The sequence below is a fragment of the Mus caroli genome, chromosome 16 (genome assembly GCF_900094665.2).
Source record: "Mus caroli chromosome 16, CAROLI_EIJ_v1.1, whole genome shotgun sequence".
NCBI classification, from domain to species: domain Eukaryota; kingdom Metazoa; phylum Chordata; class Mammalia; order Rodentia; family Muridae; genus Mus; species Mus caroli.
Genome location: NC_034585.1, coordinates 15958666 through 15980266, shown reverse-complemented (window position 1 = coordinate 15980266; position 21601 = coordinate 15958666). Strand labels below are relative to the sequence as shown.

The 21601-nt window shown below is 36.6% G+C and overlaps 2 protein-coding genes across 2 annotated transcripts in view; one reads left to right on the top strand and one right to left on the bottom strand.

Moving 5' to 3' along the window:
• LOC110311252 (protein HIRA) overlaps positions 1–21601 on the bottom strand; it is an 844395-nt gene that overhangs the window by 224275 nt on the left and 598519 nt on the right. The window lies entirely within an intron of this gene.
• Positions 4033–4971, top strand: LOC110311260 (olfactory receptor 2L5-like). The gene has a single exon (XM_021184523.1). The coding sequence runs from the start codon at positions 4033–4035 to the stop codon at positions 4969–4971; it is 939 nt and encodes a 312-aa protein (XP_021040182.1).

Genomic DNA, 21601 nt, shown 5'->3' with positions numbered 1-21601 from the left:
TACTACATAGTTTCACTTTAAACTTCATAGTTTCACAAAGTTTGCATTTTTAAAATAACAAAAGTATATCTAAAATTGTTGTATACTATATGGATAATTAAAGGAAAGTTTTTTTTCAAGTGAGTACAAGTATTGGAAATTAATTGAATTCACGGTACTGTAGCTTTTACAAACTTTCATTAATGTTTGCCTAAATTAATAAAAATTTTGCATATTTAAAGAGGTATGTGCCATTATAAAGCTTAAAAGTTAACAGCCACATCAGAGAAAACATAACAGCTGTATTTGGGGTCTAATTTTCCTCACTCAGGATAATTATTTTTTCCAGAACCATCCACATGCTTGCAAATTCCATTTTTTTTCTTTATAGGTGAATAGTATTCCATTGTGCAAATATACCATATTTTCAATATCCATTCAACTATCAATGGCATCTAGGCTGTTTACAATGTCAGGCTGTTCTAAATAGAGCAGCAATGAACATATATGAGCTGAGCAAGTATCCTTATTAAGATATAGAGCCCTAGTACATCTGTGTCTTTCAGTAGATTAATTTTCAGATATTTGAAGAAACTGCACACTGATTTTCATAAGGCCTGGAACAGTTTGCACTGTCACCAGCAATGAATAAGTATTTGCTTTTCTTCACAGCATCACTGGTATATGTTGCCAAGTGTTTTATTGCTTCAGAACTATTATCTTCAGATGTGTATGGAGTAGGATAGGGCTACTATCCAAAGATAAACTGATATGTAATACCTATGTCTGTGCTTGATTTGTCTCCTCTGTTTCCAAAAAGAGTCCAAGGAAATTTGCTTAAAATTTCTTCACTTGATTTCATTTCTATGCTAATGGTTCCCAGGCTTTGTTGCACATATCTATAATCCCAGCAAATAGGAGGCAAAGCTCTGTAAGTCTTATGTAGGCAACACTGGTCTACATGGCAAAATTCTATGCTAGTCAGGTCTACATAATAATACCCTGTGGTCACTAATGGTTACATTATTTTACAGGTTAGATGACCAAAATTAAATAGAAATACAATATGAAGGAAATTATAAATTGTACCTCAGCTCCATATGAAGTTCTTGTCACCTTTTTTTTATTGCTCTTTTTTTCTTATGCATAGTGCTTTGACAACAATTTGTTAGGGGAATCAAGACAAGTTAAATCTATTTGAATGATCTGTAAATAGATGAATCATTGCTATTTCACCCTGTGAAAGAAAGAAAATCACATGGCTTGGTTTCTTATATAAATAAAAATGTTATCTCCACTTTCAACTTTGAAACAAATATTCAGTGATGGAAACCATTTTCCTGTCAGTGCAGTTACATTCCTCACTATTGTCACATAGATACAGCAAAACACTGTTAGGTGAAACTGTTTCTTTGACAATCCTGAGATGTCACATTCAGGAACTCATTTGATACATCAGTAATTATTTCTCTTTGTGATTCTCATCACAGGATTAAAGTTACTCATGGAAATACTGTTACTTTCTACAGTCATCACCATGTTAATCACATTAGTAATAATTAACATTACATTTCAATCAATCACTTTAAAAAATCAATGTTAATGATATACTCTAATGTCAGTCTAGGGTGTTGGTCTCATGATGAATTCAAATATGATTATGAAAACTCTGCTTTCCCAGATCTTCATCTGTTTTCAGTAGCCATCTGAGACTCATTTGCTAAACACAGACTCAAAGTTCCACTTTGTTTCTCATAATTTACTTCAAGCTTCACGCATGAAAAATTTTAGACTTTTGGGATGATATGTCTGGTAAATTTTTATGTTATAGCAACAGCATCCCAAAGGATAAGAGAATTTCATAGCCATTCCTATTACAGCTCATTCCTATGTCACTGTTTCTCTCTTACTTGTATAATATGTATGAAGATGACAGCAAACGTTCTGCTCCCTTTCTACCTTCTTCTTTCCTGCCAGCATAGCCACAACTTTGTGTTTGAGGGAGGTCAACAACTTTGTTCCATCTTCTAAAATGTATTGGTATTTCCTGTACTTGTATGCATTTGTTGCATGTACAACACACTGCAAAGCCTGTACGTGTTTTGTTGCTGTTACTGCATTTCTCATGTCTTGCATTTTTTTCCTAAGAAAAGACCCTTATAGGTTTTCATTCTAAAGTCTATTCTAAAAGAGTAAAGTGATTTTTGAAAAAAACTTTGTGCATTTTTTTTTGTTTTTTGTTTGTTTGTTTGTTTTGTTTTGTTTTTCGAGACAGGGTTTCTCTGTGTAGCCCTGGCTGCCCTGGAACTCACTCTGTAGACCAGGCTGGCCTCTAACTCAGAAATCCACCTCCCTATGCCTCCCAAGTGCTGGAATTAAAGGCGTGTGCCACCACTGCCCTGTCCAGCAACTTTGTGCATTCTTAAGAAACTATACTGTTCAGTAAATAATTTCTCTTTAATTTTATGTATAATGTGCATGGTATTTACAGTACAGAGTTGCATATTTCAGTCTTGAGCAAACGTTTTGCTTTTTCTTTTGATAATCTCAAGCCACAATCATTTTGTGTTAGGCATTTTGAGGGATGCCTATGAATATGCATAAGTATCTGATCTTAAAACTCCAATTATTTTTTTCCTTTTATAAACTTCAGCCTTTTATGTTTTAGTTATATTTTTCTTTCAAATGTTTTCCAGCTTACATTAGAAATTTTCTTAATTATATTTGATCAGACCTGATCATTTTAGTTTCAGAAATTCATTACCAGAATCTCTAATTCCCTTCTTAAAAGAATTGATATCTGTATTATAGACTTAATAGCTCTCCTAAAGATGCCATTTTTTCTGATAATACCTACATTTTCCCAATCATTTCTTACTTACTTTATGGATAGGTTTGTGTGTTTATATGTATATGTGTTTGTATATTCCTAAGTGCTATATCTTCCTCTTCAGACTGCAGATTCCCAGGCTGGTATTCTTTGGCTCTAGCACAGAGAAGCATGTCTCACATTGTCTGGGCCCAGTACGCTAAGCCTTCTGCTGACAGCAATCTCTCCGGAGGGGAGAGAACCATGTTCATGATCGTTCTGAAGACTCAGGATTTCTTTTCCCTCCCAAAATTTAGCACCTGAATGTAGTACATTAACAAGCCTGAAACAAACTCTGAAAGGTCCTGAGTCCTCTGTTATAGTAATTCCTCTGCTTCATATTATGTAATTTTAAATCTACAACAGTCACTTCCTTATTATTTCAGTTAATTCTAAGATGAAAAAGTAATAAATATATCTGCTTAGATTTCTACCTTATGTTCTAGATAAAAAAAAAAAAAAAAAAAACATTAAGGAGTGAAGAAAAAAAGGGAAGTGCCTTGTGAGGTTCCAAGAAGGAGTTGACACACACTTGTTCCATTTGTGGGATGAATATGTTGTGTGGATGTCCACAGACAGGATCTAGTTAGAGTGTTCCAAATGTGCATGAAGAAGGACAAGAAAATGACCTTGTGTGGTTGAAAATTGTCCATAAGTATTATTTATAGACTTTTAAAGAAATAACACTTGTGTTTTATAAGATCTTTTTTATTAATGTGAAGCGTATGTATCAGAAAGAAAAAGAAATTTGAATGATATTATTAACTGTTCCATCTTTGTGTGTATCTTAGGGCCAGAGTATGACAGAAAGAGTCATCATGATTGGAAAAAAATTATTAAATTATGGGTCTGTGTTTTAGATATTTAAATTGGTTCCAAACATGCAGTATGAAGTCACATGTTCATAATATCTCATATTTTTAGGAATAAAATATAAATTTTTATAAGGCCATTATGGAAATATTTGCATAGGTACTCAAGTTTCATTAAGCTATTTTGTGCATATACATTGGTTCTCCCGACTTATATATGAGACAGAAGATGAGTCAAAGTACACTGGGTATTTTTTGTTTAGCAGTTATGATCATTCTCAGTTTGTTGAAAATCATGAATTGAATTATTTTATTGTGTTTAATGTAACTTACTGTTGCACATGTTTCTAAGAAAATGTAAATGAACACCTAATGGATAGTTATAATCAAACATTTACAGGTTTCATTTTATTGGGATTGTTCCCACCATCAAAAATAGGTCTGTTCCTCTTCATTCTCATTGTTCTCATCTTTCTGACAGCTTGGATTGGTAACCTGTCCATGATCCTCCTCATCCTCCTGGATTCGCATCTCCACACACCCATGTATTTTTTACTTAGTCAGCTTTCTCTTATTGACTTAAATTACATCTCTACCATTGTCCCTAAAATGGTATCCGACTTTATGTTAGGTAATAAATACATCTCCTTCATTGGGTGTGGATTTCAGATTTTCCTCTTCTTGACTTTTGGGGGTGCAGAAACCCTTTTGTTGGCATCTATGGCCTATGACCGTTATGTGGCTATTTGTTTTCCTCTCCACTATGCCACACATATGAATAAAAGAGTCTGTGTGATAATGATAACAGGAGCTTGGATTCTGGGCTCCATTAATTCCTGTGCTCATACTGGATATGCACTCCAAATTCCTTACTGCAGATCCAGAGCCATCAACCATTTCTTCTGTGATGTCCCTGCCATGTTGACTCTGGCTTGCACAGACACATGGGTCTATGAATATACAGTGTTTGTGAGTACAATCCTCTTTCTTGTGTTTCCATTCATTGGAATAGTGTGTTCCTATGGTCGTGTTTTCCTTGCTATCTACCGCATGCATTCTAGGGCAGGGAAGAAGAAGGCCTATTCTACCTGTAGCACTCACCTCACTGTAGTAACTTTCTACTATGCACCATTTGCTTACACCTATCTACGCCCAAGATCCCTTCGATCCCCAGAAGAGGACAAGATTCTTGCAGTCTTCTACACAGTTCTCACCCCAATGCTAAACCCTATCATCTATAGCCTGAGAAACAAAGAAGTGATTGGGGCCCTGAGAAGGATGACTCACAGAATTTGCTTTGCAAAAATATAGACAAGTTGCGTCCGTGAATCCAGAATTTATGCACAAGTATATACAGCATTAGTGTTCTCCAGTTAATAACAACTCAAACATCCCAAAAGATATTAGGATAATAAAGGTTAAGTATTCGGATCGATCTCTTAAGTAAAAATTAGGGAGAAAAATGTCATTCTTTTTTCTTTGTCTCTCACTAATTTTATTCTTGAGATTATAATATAATTACATTTTTCCCTTACCTTTCTCCCTCCAACCACCCTGTATATCTCTTCCCTCTTTCCTCGAAATTCATGGCCTATTTTCAGTAATTGTTTTTGCAGGCATAGACATGTATGCCCATAACCTGTTTTGTCGATATAATTTTATTTGCATGTATGGTCTTATAATTTGGCAATAGACAAACAAGTGGCTGTGCTCTTTGTTGAGGGAAGGCCACCTTTCCCAGATTTGCTTTCTTCAGTTGCCTAAAGATTTCTATGTAGGGTTGAAGTAGTCTTTTATTTGTCCATTTGCATGTCCATTCATGTTCTTTCTCAGTTCATGTTTGGGCAGTCTTATCAGTGAAACTTTATTGGTGTAGTTTCTGATGGTACTAATAGACAAAACATCAAATCAAAAGTCCCTGACCCTCTGGGTCTTATAATCCTTCCATCCCCTCTTCTTTAGTGTTCCCTAACCTTAGGTGTGGGGGTGTTTTATAGCTATGTGCATTTGAACTAGGCTTCACAACTCTTCATTTTGATTGGTTGTGATTTTCTGTAGTACTCTCCATCAATTGCAAAGAGGAATTTCCTTGATGACAGTGAAGACTATACATATTTGTGGACATAAGGACAAATGTTTATAGATTGTTGTTAGAGATTGTGCTGGTTTAATAAGGTAATGGTTGTAGATTCTCCTCCAATGACCATGATTTCACTACCACTGACTAGTTATCTAGGTTTCTAGTATCAGGCATGGCTTCTCTTTTGTTGAGTAGGTCTTAAGTCAAATAAGAGAGCTATTGTTTACCAGCAAGAAATGCATGCTACTTCTACACACTTAGAATTATAATGTCATGTGGGTCATTGATGTTGTTCATAGGCATCATAGCTAAGAAGGACTGTTGGCTCCCTCCTTCCTTTGAAAGCTTTCATAGTGCTTTATGGTACCATGAAAGGTAGTCCTCAACTAGGGTGTATTCAGATTAGTTCAACCTCAAGAGTCCCTGAGTCCTGTTTCTGAAGTACATTGTATCTTCAGCAATAGGTATTACCATGTCTGTGGGGATGAGTAACCAAGGGCAACGGCAAGTCTGTAGGTTTTGGAAATCTTTTGGACATCCCTGGCCAACAACTGAAAAAAGGCTTCTTATATCTGATATTAGGGTTTTTGTTAGGTTGTCTTTGGAACATAGAGGAATTACCATCTGCCTAGATAAGAGTTCATTAAAACTATGTTTGTATGTATATACATGAGAAAACATGTATTATAAATTTTTGTTTTGTTAGGTAAGTAGTTAATTGTATGATTCCTTGTGGCTTTTCAGGATCTTTACTATTATTCTATCCACTTGCTTATTTCTGCATTTACCTCCTTTCTTCATCCTAAAAAGCTCCTATTTTCTATTTCCTCTGTATATGTGATTTAGGCACCCATACTTTGGAAAATCTGCAAGTTGTAGAATATGGCACTTAGGGATTAGGGAATAACAGTGAAATTCAATTTGAGCATCTATTTAACTGTTAATATTTATTTACTTATCTAAATTATTTAGTTTATTTACATCTCAAGCACTCTTCCCCTCTTGGCCTGTCCATCTCACTCCTCCACCTTTTCTGATTCTTCTCTGAGAGGGTGGGTCTCCCCTGGATATTACAGTACCCTGGCACATTAAGTATCTGATAGATTGGGCACATTTTCTCCCACAAAGGGCAGACAGGGCATCCAGGAACACTTAGCTGCCTGTCTTCTACATATGTGTATGGAGGGACCTCTGTCAGCCTCTTTATGCTTCTTTGGCTGGTGGCTCAGATTCTGAGAGAACACAGAGGGCCAGGTTTGTTGACTCTGATGGTCTTCTATGTATTTTCTATCTACATCAGGGCCCTCAATCCTTCCCCAAACTCTTCCATAAGAATCCCCAAACTCTGTCTAATGTTTGGCTGTGGGTATCTGCATCTGTTTCAGTCTACTGCTGGGTAAAGACTCTCAGATGACAGTTATGCTAGCCTCCTGTTTCCAAGCATAAAAGAGTATCATTAATAATGTAAGGAATTGGTGCTTGCCCATGGGATGGGTTTTGAGTTGGATCAGTTACTGATTGGCCTTTCCTTTAGTCTCTGCTCCACCCTTGCACTATTTTTAGGCAGGTCAAATTTTGAGTCAAAGTTTTGTGGGTAGGTTGGTGTCCTTATCCTACCACTGGGGGTTCTGTCTGACTATAGGAGGTGGCCTCTTCAGGTTCCATGTCCTTACTGTTAGGCATTTTGTTTAAGGTTGCCTGCATTGAATCCTGGGAGCCTCCCCTATTCCATGCCTCTGGAACTTTCTAGAGATTTCCCCTTCTCTACACCACTGGCAGCTGCAGATTACCATTCATTTTCCTGACACTCTGGGCTTCTCTCCCTTCTCTCCAGCACCTGATAGTTCCTACTCATTCCTCTCCCTGTACCTTCCACCCCAGAGTTCTCTTCCTCCCTCTAACTCCAATGACTAATTTATTCCCCCTTCTAAGTGAGATTCAAGCATCCATTGTTGGGCCTTCCTTCTTTTTTAACTTCTTTGTATCTGTGGGATATATCATTGGTTTTCTGTACTTTATGGTTAATATCTACTTATCAGTGAACACATACCATGCATGTCTTTTTAGGTCTGGACTACCTCACTCAGGATGATATTTTCTAGTTCTACTCATTTGCATGCAAATTTCATGATGTCCTAGTTTCTAAATAGCTGTATAGTATTCCATTGTGAAAATAAACATTTTCTGTATCCATAATTTTATTGAGGTAAATATAGGTTGTTCCTAGTTTCTGGCTACTACAAATATAGTTGCTATGAATGTGGTACATATATCCTTGGGGTATGGCAGAACATCTTTGGAGTATATGTGCAGGATTTCAAGGTCTTCAAGTAGAACTATTTCAAAATTTCTGAGAAACTGCCAGAATAATTTCCAGAGCAATTGTACAAGTTTACAGTTCTCAGGAGGTTTCCCCTTTCTCTTCATCCCCACCAGTAGGTGCTGTCCCTTGATTTTTTTTTCCTTTTAGCCATTCTGATTGGTATAAGGTAGAATCTCAGGGTCATTTGCATTTGCATTTCCCTGATGACTAAGGATGTTGAACATTTCTGTAAGTGCTTCTCAGCCATTTGAGATTCCTCTGTTGGGAGTTCTGTTTAGCTTTGTACCCCATTTTTAAATTGGATTGTTTGGTTTTTGGAGTCTAACTTCTTGAGTCCTTTATATATTTTTGTATATTAGCCCTCTATTGCATGTTGGTTTAATGAAGATATTTTTCCAATCTGTAGGCTGCCATTTGTCCTATTGACAGTGTCCTTTGTGTTTTTAATTTCATGAGGTCTCATTTATCAAATGCTGATCTTAGAGCCTGAGCCATGGGTTTTCTGGTCAGAAAATTATCTCCTTTACCAATGCATTCAAGGCTCTTTCCTTTCTGTTCTATTAGGTTTAGTGTATCTGGTTTTACATTGAGGTCCTTGATACACTTGAATTTGAATCTTGTGCAAGGTGATAAATATAGCTCTATTTGCTTTCTTCTACAGGTAGACATCCAGATAGACAAGTATAGTTTACTGAAGATCATTTTTTAACTATATGATATTTGGCTTCTTTGTTGAGAGTCAAGTGTTCATATATGTCTGGGTTTGTTTGTGGGACTTTGATTATATTCCATGGATCAAGCTCTCTGTGTCTGTATTAGTATACAGTTTTTATTACTATTTGTCTATAGCATAGCTTGAGGTCTTGGATAGTGGTTCCTATCATCATCATTATTTTATTGTTCTGGATTGTTTTGGCTATCTTGGATCTTTTGTTTTTCTACATGAAGTTGAGAAATATGAATTGCTCTTTCAAGGTCTGTAAACAATTGTGTTGGAATTTTGATGAGGATTGCATTCAATCCATAGATTGCTTTTGGTAAGATGGACATTTTTATATGTTAATCCTACTGATCCATGATCATGGGAGATCTTTTCATCTTCTGATATATTCTTCAATTTCTGTCTTCAGAGACTTGAAGTTCTTGTCATACAAAACTTTTACTTGCTTAGTTAGAGTTACACCAAGATATGCTATATTATTTGTGGCTATTATGAGGGTGTTGTTTCCCTAATTTTGTTCTCTGTCTATTTTATCATTTGAGTTGATTTTATATCAAGCCACTTTATTTAAGTTGTTTGTCAGTTGTAAAAGTTCTCTTGTAGAATTTTTGGGGTCTCATATATATTATCATATTATCCTCAAATAATGATACTTTGACATCTTCCTTTCCAATTTTTATAGCCTTGATCTCCTCTTCTTTTGTCTTATTGCTTTAGCTAGAACTCCAAGTATTTTATTGAATAGAAAGGGAAAGAGTGGGCAGTTTTGTCTTGGATCAGTGGATTTTAGTGGAATTGCTTGAAGTTTCTCTCTATTTATTAGCTATTGGTTTGCTGTATATTGATTGCTTTTATTATATTCAGGCATGTGCCCTGAGTCTGTGATTTTTTTTCAAGACTTTTAACATGAAAGGGTATTAGATTTTGTCAAAAGATTTGCCTCTAGCATTTAATGAGAAGATCATGAGATTTTGTCTTTAGATTTTTTTAAGTAGTCGAATATGGTGTTATATTTTCATATATCAAACAATCCCTGAATCCTGCAATGAAGTCTATTTGATCATTGTGATGTTTTGATGGGTTCTTGGGTTCACTTTGCACAATTTTATTGAATATTTTTGTTTCAATGTTCATAAGCAAAATTGGTCTGAAGTTCATTTTCTTTATTGAGTCTTTGTGTGAGTCTAGATATTAGTATAACTGTAGTCTCAAAAAATGAATAAGTTAGTGTTCCTTCTCTTTCTATTTTGTAAAATAGTTTGAGGCCTTTTGATTTTAGCTCTTCATTAAATGTCTAGCAGAATTAAACCTATCTGTCTCTGTGCTCTTTTGGCAGGGATGGGAGACTTTTTATAACTGTTTTTATGTCCTTAGAGTTTAATGGACTCCTTAGATAGCTTACTTGATCTAGTGCCTGATTTTAGTGGGATTGCTTCCAGCTTCTCTCCTTTCACTTTGATGTTGGCTACTGATTTGCTGTAGATTGCTTTTATTATGTTTAGATATGGGGCCTTGAATTCCTGATCTTTCCATAACTTTTATCATGAAAGGGTGTTGGATTTTGACAAATGCTTTCTCAACATCTAATGAGATCATCATGTGTTTTTTGTCTTTGAGTTTCTTTATATAGTGGATTACGTTGATGGATTTCCATATATTAAACCATCCATGCATCCCTGGGATGAAGCCTACTTGGTCATTTTGATGTGTTCTTGGGTTCGGTTTGCAAAGATTTTATTGAGTATTTTTTGCATCAATATTTATAAGGGAAATTGGTCTGAAGTTCTCTTTCTTGGTTGGATCTTTGTGTGGTTTAGGTATCAGAGTAATTGTGGCTTCATAGAATGAATTGGGTAGAATACCTTCTGTTTCTATTTTGTGGAATAGTTTGAGGAGAGTTGAAATTAGGTCTTCTTTGAAGGTCTGATAGAACTCTGCACAAAACCATTCTGGTCCTGGGATTTTTTTTTTTTTTTTTTTTTGGTTGGGGGACTTTTAAAAACTTTTTTTTTTTTTTTTTTTTTTTTTTTTTTTAGGGGAAATGAGATTATTAAGATTGTCAATCTGATCCTGATTTAACTTTGGTACCTGGTATCTGTTTAGGAATTTATCCATTTCATCCAGGTTTTCCAGTTTTGTTGAGTATAGCCTTTTTTAGTAGGATCTGATGATGTTTTGGATTTCCTCAGGATCTGTTGTTATGTCTTCTTTTTCATTTCTGATTTTGTTAATTGGGATACTGTCCCTGTGCCCTCTAGTTAGTCTGGCTAAGGGTTTATCTATCTTGTTGATTTTCTCAAAGAACCAGCTCCTGTTTTGGTTGATTCTTTGAATAGTTCTTTTTGTTTCCACTTGGTTGATTTCAGCCCTGAAATTGATTATTTCCTGCCATCTACTCCTCTTGTGTGAATTTGCTTCCTTTTGTTCTAGAGCTTCTAGGTGTGCCATCAGACTGCTAGTGTATGCTCACTCTAGTTTCTTTTGGGGGGCACTCAGGGCTATGAGTTTTTCTCTTAGGACTGCTTTTATTGTGTCCCATAACTTTGGGTATGTTGTAGCTTCATTTTCATTAAACTCTACAAAGTCTTTAATTTCTTTCTTTATTTCTTCCTTGACAAAGGTATCATTGAGGAGAGTGTTGTTTTGTTTCCACGTGAATGTTGGCTTTCTATTATTTATGCTGTTATTAAAGATCATTCTTAGTCCATGGTGATCTGATAGGATGCATGGGAAAATTTCAATATTTTTGTATCAATTTGGGCCTGTTTTGTGACCAATTATATGGTCAATTTTGGATGAGGTACCATGAGGTGCTGAGAAGAAGGTATATCCTTTTGTTTTAGGATAAAATGTTCTGTAGATATCTGTTAAATCCATTTGTTACCTAACTTCTGTTAGTTTCACTGTCTCTGTTTAGTTTTTGTTTCCAGAATCTGTCCATTGATATAGTGGGGTGTTGAAGTCTTCCACTATTATTGTGTGTGGTGCAACGTGTGCTTTGAGCTTTACTAAAGTTTCTTTAATGAATGTGGATGCCCTTGCATTTGGAGCATGATGTTCAGTATTTGGAGTTCATCTTGGTAGATTGTACCTTTGATGAGTATGAAGTGCCCCTCCTTGTCTTTTTTGATAAGTGTAGGTTGAATGTTGGTTTTATTCACTATTAGTATTAGTACTCCAGCTTGTTTCTTGGGATCATTTGCTTGGAAAATTGTTTTCCAGCCTTTCACTCTGAGGTAGTGTCCTTCTTTGTCCCTGAGGTGTGATTCCTTTATGCAGCAAAAAGTTGGGTCATGTTTACATAGCCAGCCTTTTAGCCTATGTGTTTTTATTGGGGAATTGAGTCCATTGTTATTAAGAGATATTAAGGAAAAGTAATTGTTGCTTCCTGTTATTTTTGTTGTTGGAATTGGAATTCTGTTCTTGTGGCTATCTTCTTTTAGTTTTCTTGAAGGATTATGTTCTTGCTTTCTCTAGGGTGTAGTTTCCATCCTTGTGTTGGTGTTTTTCCTTTATTATCCTTTGAAGGGCTGGATTCCTGGAAAGATATTGTGTGAATTTTGTTTTGTCATGGAATACTTTGATTTCTCCATCTATGGTAATTGAATTTTGTTGGGTATAGTAACCTGGGCTGGCATTTGTGTTCTCTTAGGGTCTTTATAACATCTGCCTAGGATCTTCTGGCTTTCATAGTCTCTGGTGAGAAGTCTGGTGTAATTCTAATAGCTCTGACTTTATATGTTATTTGATCTTTTTCTCTTACTGCTTTTAATATTCCTTCTTTTTTAGCGCATTTCGTGTTTTGAGTATTATGTGTCAGGAGGAATTTCTTTTCTGGTCCAGTCTATTTGGAGTTCTGTAGGTTTCTTTTATGTTCAGGGGCATCTCTTTCTTTAGGTTAGGAAAGTTTTCTTCTATAATTTTAAAAGATATTTGCTGGCCCTTTAAGTTGAAAATCTTCATTCTCATCTACTCCTGTTATCCATAGGTTTGGTCTTCTCATTATGTACTGGATTTCCTGGATGCTTTGAGTTAGGATCTTTTTGCATTTTGCATTTTCTTTTGTTGTTGTGTCCATGTTCCCTATGGAATCTTTTGCACCTGAGATTCTCTCTTCCATCTCTTGTATTCTGTTGCTGATGCTCATATCTATGGTTCCTGATTTCTTTCCTAGGGTTTCTATTTCCAGAGTTGTCTCCATTTGGGTGTTCTTCATTATTTCTACTTACATTTTTAGATCTTGGATGGTTTTGTTCAATCCATCCCCTGTTTGGTTGTGTTTTCCTGTAATTCTTTAAGGGATTTTTGTGTTCCTTCTTTAAGGACTTCTACCTGTTTAGCAGTGTTTACCTGTAGTTCTTTAAGGACTTCTACCTGTTTAGCAGTATTCTCATATAATTCCTTGAGGGATTTTTGTGCTTCCTCTTTAAGGGCTTCTACCTGTTTAGCAATGTTTTCATGTATTTCTTTAAGTGAGTTATTAATGCCGTAGGTAAAATCTTCTACCACCATCATGAGATATGATCTTAAATCCGAGTCTTGCTTTTCAGGTGTGTTGGGGTATCCAGGACTCACTGTGGTGGGCGTACTGGGTTCTGATGATGCCCAATGTTCTTGGTTTCTGTTAGTAAGATTCTTACATTTGCCTTTCACCAACTGGTAATCTCTGGTGTTAATGTTTAAGCTGTCTCTGGCTAGAGCTTGATCCTCCTGTGATTCTGTTAGCCTCTGTCAGCACTCCTGGGAGTCCAACTCTCACCTGAGTTTCTGTGGTCAGAACACTCTCTGCAGATAAGCTCTCCTCTTCCAGGGAAGGTGTCCAGAAGTCTGGAGCTCTGATCCACTTCCTGAGTCCTGGAGTCAGAGCCCTCCCTGTAGGCCAACTCTCCTCTGGCAAGGAAGGTGCCCAGGGGTCTGGGTCTCAGCTCTGCCTCCTGGTTGAGGATGAAGGCCAGACAGGACCCTGTTCCAGAAGCTTTGTTGCTTCTGTCACCCACGTGCTTTCAGGTGATCACGAGGTCCTGGGTGTGCTAGGGGTACTGCAGTGTGGAGAGTCCTCTGGGGCCATAGATGCCCTCAGTTAGGTTCACGCAGAAGATGGAGGGTCTGGCCCCGACCTGAACAGATCCCAGCCTCTGGTTGGATGGGTTCCTTTGTCCCTGTTCCTGCTGGCACAAGACCCTCTGCAATTCTTTGGAGCTGATGCTGCATTCCACTCACCCGTGATCCCGAGGTGATCCTGAGGTCCTACAGAATGGAGAGTACTCTGGAGCCCTTAGCAGTCTCCACTGGTTTCCAGCAGAAGATCCATAATGTATCTTTTTGTTCACATGTAATTACATAAAATCTCTCCATACAAGATTTTTATATATAGCCATTTTTTGTACAATTCTAGCTAATATTATATCCCAATAAAAGAATGTAAAGATAGGTCTACCAGTATGGACAAATAAAACATATTGAAAATTTTATAATTGCTAACTGTATAGAAATACATTGATTCATTTATTTAATTTTTATTGAAACTAAAGTTCTTTATTTACTTATGCCTTTTTATTGGTTATTTGGGTATCTTACATCATGTGTCAGAATTATGCTCACTTCACAGGCTTCCCATGTATGATTCCCACCCCTATGGCCTTCCCCTTATACCCCTGTAAAAGAATAAAAGGAAAAAATGTACATTTTGTGTGGTCTATATATTCATTGGAGCATGGTCAAATTCCCAGTGGCCAGTTTCCCAAGGGAGGATGAATCTTTCTACTCTTGTTTCTGCCCCAGAATCCATTAGCTGAGGAGAGCCAGGCAGTGGACAGAGAGGGGCAGAACCAGCTCTCCTACACACATGCACTGCTCTGCAGTGCTGTAGGCCAGTTAAGGGTAGGCCAGCTATTTTGCTTAGGGATGGGCTACCTGTCCTGTGCCTGTGGACAGTAATATGGCTTCAAGTGGCAACCCTAACCACAGTATTCACACAGGTTTCAGAAGTAATATGGCTGCACAATCAACTCAGCCTCTGGTCATATCAGGACCACTGATCCACTCATGGCATTCAGTGGCTGCATGGACCACATGAGTCAATATGGTCTCACATGGTTACACATGCCACTCACATAGGCATGGCTGCCTAAAGCAGCAAAGCTCAAGTTCACTACTGAGGAATTAAAAGTGGTCCAGATTGCATATATCCACATGCACTTCAAGCTTCATCATAGTCTATGATGGCAGCATGGACAACTGACACCAACATAGCCTCTGATACCATGCAACACAGTGTTCCTTCAAGAACATTAAATCCAGGGAGTGAAACCTTTCTTATTTCTTATTGGTGGTTGCCTAGAACCAGGGGTATCCCAGAGCCCAGCAGCATATTTTGGGGTTGTGTTTGCATTTGCATATGTTCTAGGCAAATTCCTTATGTTGTACACCATCTCACCAACACTGCTTCAAAATGACTACATGTTGACCTTAGCCTTCTTGCCAATTCTCTCTATCACCCCCATCCTGTCTCCATTTCTGCCTCTTTCCCTTGCACATCCACTACTCCATTTTTCTATCTTTTTCACCTCTCCATCACATATTTGATGCTACATTAGCTCCTCTCTGCCCAAGGCCATGGTTTCAGAGCAGCACTTGGTGTTACTTGGCCAGCCATGAGCTGAGCAACTTCCCAAAATACATTTATTTTAATATAACATATCTAATCAGTTTTATCTCCCTCATATCCTCACAGAGCCTCGTCACTATCCACTGTTCCAACTCTATGACTTCTTTCTCTTTTTCTTAAGAAAATGAAAAGGCAAATACAAAGACAAAGAAGAATAAAACCAACCGACCATATGACCAAGAAATCAAACAAGGAGAAACCAACAAGTGTTGAGAAATGCACACACACACACACACACTCACACACGCATGCACACACACAACATAAAACCTCAGAAATCATAAACCATAATATACAGAGATAGAGCAGATAAAGCAATATAAAATAAACAAACAAACAAAAATCTCCCAAAATGCCATTGAGTTTATTTTGTATTGTCCATTTACTGCTAAGCATGGAGCCTGCACTTAAGTATGGTTTGTAACCCCAGTGAGAATTCCTTGGAAAAATCTTTTTTTTTTTCCTTCACGAGTAGTAGTTCATTGGAGATAGCTTCATAATTGGGTTTTATGTATTTTATCTATTTCCCTATCTCAGTGATGAGACCATATCTGGTTTGGATTGTGCAGGCTCCATTCGTCATGCTAGTCTCTGAGTTCATATGTTCATCAATCCTGTTGTTTCTGAAAGACAGTTTTCTTGATACCATCTTTTCCCTCTGGACCTTAATGTCTTTTTACCTCCTCTTCCACAAAGTTCTCTGAGCTTGAGGGAAGGGATTTGATGAACACATTCCATTAAAGATGGAATGTTCCAAAGCCCCTCTCTCTCTCTCTCTCTCTCTCTCTCTCTCTCTCTCTCTCTCTCTNTCTCTCTCTGTCTCTCTTACACACACACACACACACACATATATATATATATATATATATATATATATATATATATATTCCAGTTGTGGGTCTATATATTAGTTATGATATACTGTAGGAGAAAGGTTCTTTGATGATGAAGTCATTATTTTTATATTCCTTAAGCAGAACAATAGTGTATAGTTTATTTTTAGACCTATATAGTGCCAGATTCTTGGCCAACTGAGCAGTGTCAGACATAGGTTCCATCTCACAGAGTAGGTCTTAAATCTTATCTAATAGGGATTTTGTTACTCTGACAATGTGACAGAGTTCGTGCCACTATTACACAAGCATACCACCTAATCAGTTTACCATTGTATATCAAAAGGTTTATAGCTAGGTTAGTGTTTACCTCTTTCCTCTGGTATATGCAGAATACCTTCCAGTACTACAAACAAGTAGTACATAAGGATGAAAGCTATATCAATGTACAATACTTCAAACATATAATCTTAAATTTCTAGCAATCACTGATCATAACTAACAACAACCTACCACCCTAGATGATAACAACCATAACACATCAAACAACCAAAATCATCCACACAACTTAAGATACTGATAAAATGGTCTTATAATTACTTCCTGCTAAATTGGGGTGAAAAATACCTGTTAGGGGCCAATAAAAATGTCTAGTCTGAAAAAATCTAGCTGTAACATTTGTTGTCCATTCTCTGTGTTATTTCATTTTTATGTTATCTGTTCAGTCTAAGTGTTGTCTAGTTTCTATCTATCTAATTATGCTATGTTTTGTCTAGTCTTTGTGTGATCAATAAATTTGAAGTTGATTTGCATGCATAGTTTGGAGAAATCAGTAAATGAGAGAGTCTGCAATAGTGAATCACTTGAGTTATTTGCTTCATGGAGACATTCATGTCTCAGTGATTAAGAGGTTTTATCTGGTCGGGTCTAATCTTTATAAGTTTTGTTGGTAACCATATTTTATTATTCCCTGTAGATTCATAAGCATAAGCACACCAAAGTATTAAAACTACTGTAGGATTCTATTCTAATGTCAACAAATCCTTATAGTATGCTGATTTTCATAGTTCCTCAGTTTTTTCAGTAACCCAGTGTCTCTCAGCTGCTGAAAAGTTAGAGCTAACAAAGCATTATTCAGTATAAATCTGTGTGTTTTACTCTTTCTTTTTGTTTAATAGGCATCTCTTTTAAGATATGATTTGCTCTTTCTATGACTGCTTGTCCTGTGGGATTGTGTGGTATGGAGTAACATGCTTTATATAATATACAAAGAATTGCTTTATCTTATTGGATACATAAGTGGGAGCATCGTCAGGTTTAATTTGTGCAGGTATCCTCATAATTGCCATTATTTCCAATAATTGTGTAATTATACAACCAGCCTTTTCATAACCTAAAGTAGTTGCCCATTGAAGCCCTGAGTAGCTGTTAATTCTATGGTATAAATACTTTTGTTTTCCAAATTTTGCAAAATGAAAAACATTTGTCAGATATCATTTCTTTTGGTGTCTCTGGGTTACCACCAATAGGTAATCAAGTTTGGTTGTACAGAGAGTACATAGGGTTGTTTATATGTGTAATTATTTTTGTGGCTTGTTGCTAAATGGTACAAAAAGATTTGAACATTTCCCATTAATATGATGTTTCTCATGAAATTTTGAGGCTTCTAACACATTTCCTATTAGGAGTTAGTCAATTTCTTTATTTCCTTTAGCTAATGGACTGGGCAAACCTGTATGAGAACAAATATAAGTAATATATAATGTACAGTTTTCTACTACTGATGGCCAGTTACAATTGTATAAAGAACAAAGTTAATTCTATGTTATTAGGTACAAATTCAGCAGTCTTTATATGCAAAACAACCCTTTCATCATATAAAGAATCAGTAATTATGTTAAGAGATTTAGGATAATACAATAATACCACAAGGATTGCATGCAATCCTGATTTTTGAACTGAGGTAGATGGACTTTTGATCTTCTTACCTATTTTGTCTGACTTATAACATGCCATCCTCAACTTGTTTGCATCAGTATAGAATGTTGGTGCCTGTAGAATTGGTGTTCTCTTTATATGTGAAAAATCCAATTCTTTTATAAATTGTATACATTTTCTTTTTGGATATTTGGTATTATTTTCACTCAAGTAGTTACTATAAGCTCTTTGACAATCTTCATTGATCACCCATAATGACATAAAGTCAGCAACTGTAAGAGGTACTACTATTTTGGCCTGATATGTTTCTGATAATTGATATAGTCTTATTATACCTTTTATAACTTATTCATAAACCTTTTTTCTATATATGTCTTCAGTTTTTTGCTTTATGCACTAAGAAAAATCCATTTCATAATCTTCCCTTTGCATAATGAGCCCAGTTGGAAAAGGAATTGAAGGCAAAATGACCAAGATACAATCACTTTTAGGGTCAATTTGATCCACATATGCCTCTTGCAGTATTTGTTTTACGACAAGTACCTCTTTTTCTGCTTCAGCTTTTTGACATCTTGGACTGTTTAAATTTGCATCATGACTTACTAACCCAAATAAAAAAAGTGAATCTCCATTTTGTATATTTTCTGGAGCAATATGTAACCCCAAGCATGACAGAATTCTTTTTGTTTCCTGAAGCATTTTCTCTAAGACATCTTAGAGATGTCTTAGATTATTATTATAGGTCATGATCTTGGTAACAAGGAAGCTAAAGGAAGTCCAGGCTATAAAAAAATCCATTGGTTGCATTACCCTATTAACTACTCTTAAATCTATTATCATTATCTGTTTACCTTGTTTTTTTAATTGGATATTTTCTTTATTTACATTTCAAATGTTATCTGCTTTCCTGTTTTCCCTCCCTCCAGGAAACATAATTACATCCCTACCCCTGCTACTATGAGGGTATTACTCCACCCACTCACTCTCACCTCCCCGCCCTCAGTTACCCTACACTGGGGCATCTATCAAGCTTTCATAGGACCAAGAACTACTCCTCCCACTGATGCATGACAGGCCATCCTCTGCAACTTATGTAGCTGGAGCTTCGTGTACTCCTTTGTTGATGGCTTAGTCCCTGGGAGTTCTGGGGGGGGGGTGTCTGGTTGGTTCATATTGTTGTTCCTCCTATAGGGCTGCAAACCCCTTCAGCTTCTTAGGTCCTTTTTCTAGCTCCTCCATTGATGACCCTGTGCTCAGTCCAGTGGTTAGCTATGAGCATTCACCTCAGTATTTGCCAGACACTGGCAGAGCCTTTCAGGAGACAGTTATATCAGACTCCTTTCAGCATGCACTTGTTGGCATTCATGATAGTGTCTGGGTTTGGTAACTGTATATGGGATGGATCCCCAGGTGGGACAGTCTCTGGGTGGCCATTCCTTTAGTCTCTGCTCTACACTTTATCTCCGTATTTTCTCCTGTGAGTATTTTGTTCTCCTTTTAAGAAGAATTGAAGCACCCACACTTTGGTCTTCCTTCTTATTGAGCTTCATGTGGTCTCTGAATTGTATCCTGGTTATTTGGAGCTTTTGGGCTAGTATCCACTTATCAGTGAGTGCATTATCACAAACACAGGGGAATTCCATGGGCTAGTAGACATTTCTACATGTTGAGCCTCCAGTTGTTTCTGTAGCAGCTTTTAAAGTGCCTGGAATTTTTCTTTTGTTATGAGCCACTGCTCTAGTCATACAGGTCTAGTTGATCATCATTATAATTGGTATGTCAACAGTGGTCCCCTTTATAAAATTGGAAACACAATCTCTGTGATGTTCTGTGTTTAGACAATGGGTACACCTTGTGATTGTTCTAGATCACTTCTTTCAATACTTTCTGTAGAGACAACTAACATATCACCTCTAATTTCCTTATTTGCTGTTCCCAGAATTGCAGAGGTATTAATCACAGTACTCCATTGTTGTAAAAGATTCTTTTTTTCACAAATTAATGATATCCACATAAGGTCTCAACTTCCCTGTTTGCCCTTCTCATTCCACACAAGTAATACACTGGACACTTATTTATGATAGTTTATTAATTCCTATAAATTCCTATAAGCCTTCTGAAGTGGTCAATTTGGATGCCAAAACTTTGAGAATGTATACTAATGTCAGCTTCTGTACCACCAAACTTTTTATATAAACACCATTCATTTGTACCATTACTTTGGGTCTCTGATTATTAACCACTGTTCAGCAGAACACATGTTTTCCAGGACTCCCAAAATTTCTTCCTACTGGAGTGTCCCTGTGCTAGATGTAAGGAAACAGCAACAGCTGAGCAATTCTATCCCCTACATTAATTTTCATCTGCTTTTTCACATATGTCATGATTTTTATTTCTTCCTTTTTACCCTCATCTATTGTACCTAAATACAAAATATATCCTTACAAAGTTAACCCACTTTTTCCCAATATTATTCCCACTTCTCTGAGAATAAAGGACCATAAGCATCAGTTGTAAATTCAACTGTTGTGGATAGTGCAAAAGGCATATGTGTGGCCATCTCCAAAGCTGCATTTTCCTCTGTAAAATATATAAGGTCAGAAATACCTAGTTATGATTTTCTTGTCTGCTTATTACTTGCTGGATGACCAATGGAAGACAGCTCATATTGTTTGCTCTGGGACCTTGAGCTGACAGTTCCCTCTGTTTGCCAATGGCAAGAGACCATGTTGAATTTCCCTCTTAGATCTACAATTCTTTGACCACTGTTTTCCCTTTCCACAGTGGCTACTGGAAGCATTTGTGGTTCATAGCAACCAGAACCTGCTTGTTCTTTTATATGAGTACTGCATTCTCCAGAGTCAATGTTCTTGCTATTTTGGATTGTATAAAATTTTCTTTGGAAAGGACAAAATTCACCACAATTAAAAACACTAAGCATTTTTATTCATGAGACTTCTAGCTATAATTTGCCCTATGATATTGGCATTATGTTCCTGGAAACCAATACCAGTTGTCTTCTTTATCCATTCTTCTACTAGGCCTGATAGTGCTTTCAAGGGTTTGATTGCTGTCATATATTCAGTGTTTGCATTTTCAAGTGCCAAAATTATTATTAATGATGGTCTGGTTTCAGGGTCTGATGTAGCCCTATTTACAGCTGAACCCAATCATATAAGGAGCTGGTAAAGGCTTTTGCAGAACCCTCTATTACCTTAATAAATGAGGCAGATTTTTTCCTAGCTCTTCAATCATAACCCAAACTTTTAAAGCACAACACACTGTTGTTAAATTACAACATCATCAGATTGGATTTGTTCTTGTAGATCAGCATAATGCTCTTCACCAAGCAGTTGGTCTTTAGTAACATTATTCCCCT

Coding starts and splice junctions, on each gene's coding strand:
- LOC110311260 (XM_021184523.1), top strand. CDS start 4,033: ATGGATAGTTATAATCAAACATTTACAGGTTTCATTTTATTGGGATTG.